Source organism: Cynoglossus semilaevis, chromosome 7 (genome assembly GCF_000523025.1).
Source record: "Cynoglossus semilaevis isolate Cse_v1.0 chromosome 7, Cse_v1.0, whole genome shotgun sequence".
In the NCBI taxonomy this organism is placed as follows: Eukaryota; Metazoa; Chordata; class Actinopteri; order Pleuronectiformes; family Cynoglossidae; genus Cynoglossus; species Cynoglossus semilaevis.
The window spans coordinates 13,093,130-13,101,891 of NC_024313.1; the positions used below are offsets into that span (position 1 = coordinate 13,093,130).

Genomic DNA, 8,762 nt, shown 5'->3' on the forward strand with positions numbered 1-8,762 from the left:
CTCATGCTCCACACCCAGAGCGGTCTCATCTCTGTCCTTAATCATAGTAGAGCGCCACCTGCTGGGTTTCTGGAAGTTCACGTTGTTTAGATCTGAATGTGAATCAAATGAACAAACCGGTCCTGAGACAAACCTAAGATGAAACCCAGCGGCTGTGAGTGTGAGCTACAGTAGCAGGAAGTCCACTCTGATTGGCCAACAGAAACTCCTCAGACCAGTTTCAGAATCTTTGTGCATGAACGTCGACTCATGAAGATCCATATCACAGTATGTCGTTACAGTACAGCTGCTGCTGTTAGGCCTGGTGGCAGGGTGAGAGTCACAGCTGATAGGTCAGCGGGTCAACTTCAAAACATCTGAAAGTAAAAACCAGATGTAGCTAGCTGACCGTCACGACGACAGAACCAAACATGTTGTCTCTCTGTCAAACGTTTTTTTTTACAGATATTTAGCTTCAAACATTTGAACTGTGTCTAAGAGTTGACTTAAGTGTGTGTGTTTTATAAAGTTAATCTCACCGGGTTTCTTTCAGCAGCAGCCAATCACAAGTAAGAAAAAAAGTTGGATCCCTGAGCTGTCCACCCGTGGACACCAGCCGATGTTGCTGTCCCTCGATTGTCCCTCATGTGATCTGAGTTCTCTGAGTCATGTCCTTAATACTTTCACATTCAAACTGGTCCAACTGGGTCACGGCGTCCTGATTGGCTGAAGGTAGCGCCAGTGGAACGTCAACGCCAACCCTCACCTTCTGCCAGGTAATGTAGGAGTGTTGTCTGTCCGCCAGGTGGAGCCAATAGTGGCAGAGAGAAAGAACAACTAAATGTCAGGACAAAGGATCAGCTAACGTTTAGCTCTTGAGCTATAAAAAAAGGCTCGAAAATATACGGTATATTGAGACAAAGGAAGATCAACAACAAATCTAAAAAATAAAAACCAGACCAAAAAGAGCAGACAAACTTATCAAGTGTCAAAGATGTAAACTAGCTTCAAATTATCTCACGATTTCAAACTAAGCTCAAAGAGTTGAAACTAATGCCGAAAACAAGTGAGAAAAAAAACTAAATCTGAACTGAAGTTACACTTTGGAACAATTAAACGTTGGTCATAATATTTAATAATTATTATTTGTTCCACCTCTGTTACTCGACAACCCATTAACGTAGTCATTCTGTAACTAGAGTGTAGTCATTTGTCAAATAGACGTTTTCTACCGGGTAAATGAGTCAGACAGGACGGACGTGTAACCAAAATGATAAAACATTAAATAAATTAAATTTATTAAATACAATATCAGATTAATCATATTGCCGCAGAGCTATAAGAAAAATAAGTCAAATGACCCTATTTTTAAACAGACATTTTGCGACACTCCATGAACACAGCCGCAACCGGGGTGACGTCAGCAGTTGTTGTGCTGTTTGACGTAAACTTCCTGCCGCAGCTGTGGTCACTGACTTGGATGCTGCGGTTCACTCCGTAACATGGATAAAAACCTCTTGATATTCACACGACGTTGATGACGTCAAGTTAATTTAATAGGTGAACGGTTTTTTTTCTTTTCAGGTCAAACCGCGCTCTTGTTGCGCGAAGCGTTCGTGAGTGACGTATATCTGTTATTGTTGTTAGCAGCAAGCTAACGCTAGCGTCGATCTCGATCGCAGACATGATGGCGTCCGTCTACAACGCCAAAGACGAGGACGGACACATAAGTGTCAGTGGACCCAGCGGCGGCTCGGCTGCAGCCATGCGGGGAAAGAGGCCCGAGAACACCGCGTTCAAGCAGCAGAGGCTCCCGGCCTGGCAGCCCATCCTGACCGCAGGCACCGTCCTGCCCGCCTTCTTCATCATCGGCCTCATCTTCATCCCCATCGGCATCGGCCTGTACGTCACCTCCAACAACATCAAGGAGTTCGAGGTGAGGCTTTAAATAAGACTGTAGTCATGAAAAAAGTCAAGTCTTACGTCACACAACACTGTCCTGGGGGGTCAAAACGTCATACAGATCAGGTGACCTTTAATTTTTAATGGTCATTTTATTCATCAGTTTTGTTTCTGCACGACATGAATAATAGTGTGTTGTCAGTGACGTCACCCTGACCCTTGAACCAGGGAGCTGGAGAAACAGAAGTGGTCCACGGTGGTGAAGAGCCACCTGTTATAGGTGTGTGTGACATAATGACAGACGTCACAGACGACCTCCTTTAATGACCTGCAGCAGCAGACCTTGTTTGTTTGTTTGTTTGTTTGTTTTTAACGACCACGTTTGCCGACCCACAGATCGATTACACAGGAGTGGACATGTCCAGTCCCTGCTTCAACTGTTCCCAGAACCTCAGCTGGAACAGCTCCAGACCCTGCACCTGCTCCATCCCCTTCCACCTGGACCAGCCGTATGAGGTCAGTGGGGCCTGAACCTTCACCTATACCAGACTGAACCACTGTGTGGCAGTGTTTCAGCTGGTGTTTTTAGATCGTTCTGTACCAGTCCTAGGTGGTTCACTTCTCTAAGTTCGGTTAATAGAGTTTTCGTGCTATCTTAGAGCTAACTATTAGCTGATACTGTAGCTAACCTTTAGCTCTTTTTATAAAATGTTTGTCCGACCTTTGGTCAGTTCTGTGGTGTGGTCACTTTGGTAGGATTTCCTGAACTTTGACAGATGTGAACTCTGTTGTCTGTGACCTGACAGAACAACGTCTTCATGTACTACGGCCTCTCCAACTTCTACCAGAATCACCGTCGATACGTCAAGTCCAGAGACGACAGCCAGCTGAACGGAGACTTGGACGCCCTCACGGTGAGAAACGCTGATTCATGATGATGATGATGATGATGAAGATGAACAGGACACTGCAGTAGGAGGAGTGGTCTTCCTCTTTTCTTTCCTGTTTTAAATTGTCCACCTCATTCCCAGAAACCCAGTAAGGAGTGTGAACCGTACGCCTATCATGAAAACAAACCAATTGCACCATGTGGCGCCATCGCTAACAGCATGTTCAACGGTGAGTTCCTGACGACTTTTTATTATAATAAGTACTAGAAGTAGCCGTAGTAGATCTTTGAAACACCATGTTTCACATTTGACACAGACACATTGGAGATTTTCTATCACGACCCCAACGGTACCAGGGTTCCAGTTCCTCTGACGTCCACAGGAATCGCCTGGTGGGCGGACAAACATGTAAAGTTCAGGAACCCGAGTGAAAACCTGAACCTAACAGCAGCGTTTCAAGGTACTGCCCATCAGTCAGTGTGTGACATTTGTCCGTGGACTTTGGTCTGTGGCCTTTCCTTGTTGGACTGCTGGGCTTTGGTCAAGTCCCTAAAGTCAGTGTTGCTCCTGTGATTCCAGGAACCACCAAACCTGTGAACTGGCGCCGACCCGTCTACGAGATGGACAGTGACCCTCACAACAACGGTTTCATCAATGAGGATTTCATCGTGTGGATGCGCACGGCCGCTCTGCCGACCTTCCGTAAACTCTATCGCATCATCAGCAAAAAGGACAACATGGTTCCTACGCTGCAGCGTGGAAACTACACCCTGGAGGTGGTCTACAGTATCCTTCATCCTGGGGTGGTCTCCAGGAGACTTCCCTGTCTTATACTGTACTGTACTGTACTGTACTCTGTATTCTTTTGAGGTCACTGTAAACAGTCTCATGTTCCTAACCCAGTGAAACCCAGATTATCCGGTCCGCAGCTTTGACGGTAGGAAGCGGATGATCTTGAGCACCATCTCCTGGATGGGAGGAAAGAACCCCTTCCTGGGCATCGCCTACATCACCGTGGGCTCCGTCTGCTTCTTCCTTGGCGTGGTGCTGCTCATCATCCACCACAAATATGGCAACCGCAACAACAGCGCCAACAACTCCAACTGAGACGCTGCTGCTGCTGCTGCTGCTGCTGCTGCTGCTGACACTCATCAGCCCTGGTCCTGTTGTTAATCCATAATCCTATCCTAGTCTTAATCCTGATCCTAGTTGTAATCCTAATTCTAATTCTAAACTCAATCCTAGTACTAAACCGACTCCTGATCCTAGCTCTACACATTATTCTGATCCTGGAACCTAATCCTAATCCCGGTCCTGATCCCGGTCCTGATCCTGGATCTAAAGGCCTGGTGGTTTGGTGTCGGGGGTCTACGTAGACTGGACATGAGCCTCAACACGTCAACATGAGGTTCTGCTGGACTGATGGAGCCACGTCTTTCCTCCACTCACATGCATGTTGGGACCTGGGTGTTTTCTCCCCTGTCGTCACCGCTGTCATGACGTCGCTTCAAACCAAAATTCCATTTCCTGCTCCTCAAGTTTTCAGTCGGTCAGTGACCTTTGAACTCTGGCTGTTTTTGGTTATTTGTTATTGTTTGGCCTCAGAGAGGTTTTTAAGTTGAAATCTAAAGCTTGTAAACAAGTGCTGCCCCTTGTGGGCAGTTGGTCCACTGCCAGTTATGTGCAATAGAAATGTAGTTGTTATGTCTGAAGAACAACAACGAGAACGTGAAGATGTTTTATTTCTGTTTAATTTATTGACTTTTATAATGTTTTTGTGTTGTGGCTTAAAGTGCATTAAAACCTGGTTGAACGTTAGCACTCGTTTGTTATTCTGCTTTTTTTTAAAAATCAATTATTTTTTATACTGTTTTATACACAATGATGTCACAGATCCATAAAAGAAATGAATAAAAATGTGGATGTTGACGTGATCCTCCTGGAGCAACAGCTGCAGTGATGTGACCCACAGACCACTGTCAGTGACTCGTCTGTTGACTTTGGAGGACTAATCCAAAAACATTAAAGAAAGTAGATGAGAAAAAAAAGCATTTGTGAGAACAAACTTTACAGTGTTATGTCGTATCATTAGTACTATTAATGACGTGCCTTTGATGACGTCACACAGAGCGGTCTGCGGGCCTGGATAAAGGTTACTGTTTGAACCGCATTCGAGATAAATGCGATTACGTCTCGTTCCAAAAAATGAGTTTCAGCCTTTGTTTCGTTGCAGCACTGGAACAGTTTGTATCTGCGTCCACTGGAGGGCAGGAGAATCGACGCTCAGCGGAAACAGTCTTATTGATAAAGACGAAGAAGAACTAGCAGCTAAAGCGGAAGTACGATTTCGGTGTCCTTGTGCTGCAGGAACATAAAGATGTTGAGACACGCATTAGTGAGTACTTTTTTAATTATATTCGTCTTTCACAGTGTGATTAATTATGACATTTTAATGGCGTTGCTATCAACCGACACCGAAGGTCGAGGACATTCTCATTTTAATGTTTTATTCAGAGGTCAAAGTCACTTCAGTTAGCATTAGCAGCTGCGCTAACGTTACCGCAGATTTCCTGTCATTTACCCCTCGGTTTATAGGCATGTTTAGTCATTTAAACCTGTTTCAATACATCGGATATACATCTGTAATGGAAACATTGTGATAAATAAATAACAGAATCTTACTTCTTACTTAAACAGAAATCTGAAGCTGAAAATGTGACGGTTCCCGCTTACATTGGTATTTCAGTTGAATTTATGATGATATAACTGGAGTTTCAGGAATTAATTTCCCCTTGAAGTTTAATTTATGAAATCATATTTTCATAGTGTTATGATAGTGTTGTTGTCATATATTTATTCCTTTATTATCTTTAAATTTCTTTATTGCATGGTTTTTCTTAAACCGTTGACTCTGAGTCCCAGTGAAGCTGGACAAACAGAAACCTTGAACCCTGGTCTTCATGAACGATGTGTTCACATCAGACGCATCACCAAAGAATCTACTATTGAATAATGTCGAGGAGTCGCCGCTCTGTGGACGGTTCAGTGTGGGACTGATGTCCAGGACCTGTGATCATCCAGGCTCCTGTTAATATCCAATGTGGTGTTTTCAGACTCTCCAGAAGGTGGCGCAGCGGAGCATCTGCACCTCGGCGTGCAGGCAGGTGAAGAACCGGGTTCCAGAGAGACAGAAGGAGTTTCAGGTCTGCCTCGTCGTCTTCTTTCACCCATGTTGGTTTAAGACGTGCTAATAATAAACTCACGGCTGTTATTTACAAAAGTGAAACACGTAAAAGTACACACTGTATGTATGAATATATATAAATATATACGTTTGGACAGTACACCTTTCCATCCATCTGTTGTAGTACTCCACTCTAATTTGGAGTAGTTTTACCATAATGTAGACGTTTGTCATGTGGTGACATTCAACCACTGGCTCGTGGCCCTGTTGTTGCTTCCTCCAGATTCCAGGAAGGTCCAGGGTTTGTCCGGATCTTCTTTACTGACATGAACGTCTGCCTTCACTCCTCTGGGCTTCAGTCTGATCTAGTGCCATCTAGTGGACAGATGACTGTTATCAGTGCAGCACTGGTGGACTGTGAAAAATAACTTTTTTCAAAACTAATTCTAAATCCCATTGCCCCCCCCCCCCCTCGCCCCCCCACTGCAGGAGGACCTTGGGTTGCCCGTTCACTTACAAGGAGGAACCAGAGACTACCTGCTGTACGGCGCCACCATGGTCCTCGCAGGCTGCGGTAGGAGAACCAGAACCTTCACCAGAACCTCTCCTGACTGGAAACAGCCTTGAAAGTTGTTGAAAAACCCTTGAGTCACACCTTGTGGTGTTCTCTTCCAGGAACTGGAGCCGTGCTCTACGAGCTGTGGAAGGCATCCTTTCCTCAGAAGAAAAACTAACTACAGCGCCCCCTGCTGGGATCTTAACAGAATCAGTCCAACTCCAGACCTCCAGATGTGTCGGGCAGCGAACAGTTCCAGTCACTGCTCCAGGGACTCTTGTTCAGTTCATGTTTTGTTTCACGTTCATGGGATCAATATTTATTTCCTGTTGTTTCTGTAATAGTTCAAGGATCAATAAAATGATCTCATGATTAAACCTGACCCCTGACCCCTGACCTCGAGTGTGTCACGCGCATTTTTATATTTTATATCAAAACAAAGTGGATTTTTTAATTTAAAATGTTTTAAACTGATTTTTACTTTGACGTTTCCGCTGGTGTCCAGCTCCTGTTAGCTGTAGGCCACGTTTCCTCCTCACACGTTAGCTTGACGCTCACGCTAATGTCAGGGTTCATGTTGAAACTCCTCCGATTCCATGGGTTCAAGTCCAGGGATTTAAATCCTCTGGTTGAATTATTTCCTGATTTGAATTTGGATTCTAATTCAGATCGACGTTTTCCTGTTCCTGTTCCCGCTCGGCTCCTGAACGTGACGCCGAGGTCGGAGTAGGAAAACCTCGGCTCTGTTTTAATGTAAACATGTTGATTTGTTTTACTCTGTGCTCACAGTACTGCAGTAACAGTATTGTAGTAACAGTACTGCAGTAACAGTGCTGTAGTAACAGTACTGTAGTAACAGTGCTGTAGTAACAGTGCTGTAGTAACAGCACTTTTTTACTAATCTATGTTTTTAATCCTGAATGTGAAATTCCTGATGTTGGATTTTAAACTCCCTGAAATCTGTGATTTCTTGACTAGTCAGCAGAGGGCGTCATTCCCTCAGGAATGATGGGAAGTGCAGCTGCTGGTGGTGATCTTCACTTTTAGGTGAAGTCTCTCTTTAACCGTGGTAATAAAAACCCATCGTCAGTGAAGTTGGCCCTGTGACGTCACCACTGAACCAGTATCTGATTGGACAATGATTCTACTCAATGTTGTTGTGACGTGGTCACCTTTGACCTGTGTCTGGTTCAGCTTTAGTCACTGGACTGTTAGCCACTCAGCTAGCTCTGTGTTTGGCTAACTTTTAGCTGTTTGACTTTTGTTTTATTCTTTTATTTTTTATCGCCTTCACTCCTTCCTTTATTCCTTCATTCCTTCCTTCTTTCCTTCCTTCCTTCCTTCCTTCCTTCTCTCCCTCCCTCCTTCCTTCCTTCTTTCCTTCCTTCCTTCCTTCCTTCCTTCTCTCCCTCCCTCCTTCCTTCCTTCTTTCCTTCCTTCCTTCCTTCCTTCCTTCCCGCCTTCCTTCCTTCCTTCCCTCCTTCCTTCCCTCCTTCCTTCCCTCCTTCCTTCCCTCCTTCCCTCCTTCCTTCCTTCCTTCCTTCCTTCTTTCCTTCCTTCCCTCCTTCCTTCCTTCTTTCCTTCCTTCCCTCCTTCCTTCCTTCCTTCCCTCCTTCCCTCCTTCCCTCCTTCTTTCCTTTCTTCTCTAGTTCCTCATCATCTTTTTCTTTTGTTTCCCCCTGGTCTCTCCTCTCCTCCTGTCTCCTCCTGTCTCCTCTCCGTTCTCCTCCTTCCTCTCCTCCTGTCTCGGCTGCTCCACAGAAGCTCCTCCATCAGCAGAAAGGAATGTGGTGAGGAAAGGAAAAGTTTCCGTGCATGTGTGTCTCCTCCCTCTTTCACCTCCTCTCTCTCCTCCTCTCTCTCCTCCCTCAGTTAAGAGGCAGAGTGCCTGGATCGCCGTCCCACTCGGAGACAGCCTGTGGACCCGGAGCTTCCTCAGGAGCAGACTCCACTCGCAGCAGGATTCTCTCCGTCTTCAGTTTCCCTCTCCGTCCTCCTCCGTCAGGTGAGACTGGACCTCCTCTGCTCCTCTTTTCCTGTCCCTTCACCTCCTCCTGTCGCTGATGATGATGACGATGACGAAGGTTCTGTCTGTTCACATCAGCATGTAATTCCTATGGAATATTGTTCTGTTTCTCCATGTGATTCCTGAGACATTCCCTTGGGAATAATTTCCCTCTGCTGGTTCTCCTTCCTCCCCTGATTGAGGAGGAGAGGAGTCAGTCCTCTCTTTCTCCGTTCTCCTAATGTT

The 8,762-nt window shown here is 45.4% G+C and overlaps 3 protein-coding genes across 7 annotated transcripts in view; all 3 read left to right on the top strand.

Moving 5' to 3' along the window:
* The first annotated feature begins 574 nt into the window (after positions 1-574).
* LOC103381310 (cell cycle control protein 50A-like) lies at positions 575-5,142 on the top strand. 5 transcript variants are annotated; one of them, XM_008313596.3, is made up of 8 exons: positions 575-755; positions 1,662-1,915; positions 2,278-2,397; positions 2,688-2,795; positions 2,913-3,000; positions 3,088-3,231; positions 3,351-3,557; positions 3,685-4,589. In XM_008313596.3, exons 2-8 carry the CDS (start codon positions 1,664-1,666, stop codon positions 3,876-3,878), a joined length of 1,113 nt encoding a protein of 370 aa, XP_008311818.1. In that variant the 5' UTR covers positions 575-755; positions 1,662-1,663; the 3' UTR covers positions 3,879-4,589. The 5 variants fall into 5 exon arrangements, 4 of the variants coding, with proteins under 4 accessions (XP_008311818.1, XP_008311821.1, XP_008311822.1 ...); XM_008313599.3 differs by lacking the exon at positions 575-755 and adding an exon at positions 1,221-1,539 and having other exon boundaries at positions 1,630-1,915; XM_008313600.3 differs by lacking the exon at positions 575-755 and adding an exon at positions 1,223-1,539.
* Positions 5,029-6,907, top strand: cox7a2b (cytochrome c oxidase subunit 7A2b). The gene is made up of 4 exons (XM_008313603.3): positions 5,029-5,166; positions 5,885-5,974; positions 6,445-6,529; positions 6,631-6,907. Exons 1-4 carry the CDS (start codon positions 5,149-5,151, stop codon positions 6,687-6,689), a joined length of 252 nt encoding a protein of 83 aa, XP_008311825.1. The 5' UTR covers positions 5,029-5,148; the 3' UTR covers positions 6,690-6,907.
* A 1,308-nt stretch (positions 6,908-8,215) lies between these two features.
* The window catches only part of col12a1b (collagen, type XII, alpha 1b), a 52,310-nt gene continuing 51,763 nt past the window's right edge, over positions 8,216-8,762 (top strand). Inside the window, exon 1 of the mRNA XM_025057066.1 lies at positions 8,216-8,516. Coding sequence (XP_024912834.1) covers positions 8,327-8,516 — 190 coding nt within the window. The 5' untranslated portion in view covers positions 8,216-8,326. The remainder of the gene's footprint in view (positions 8,517-8,762) is intronic.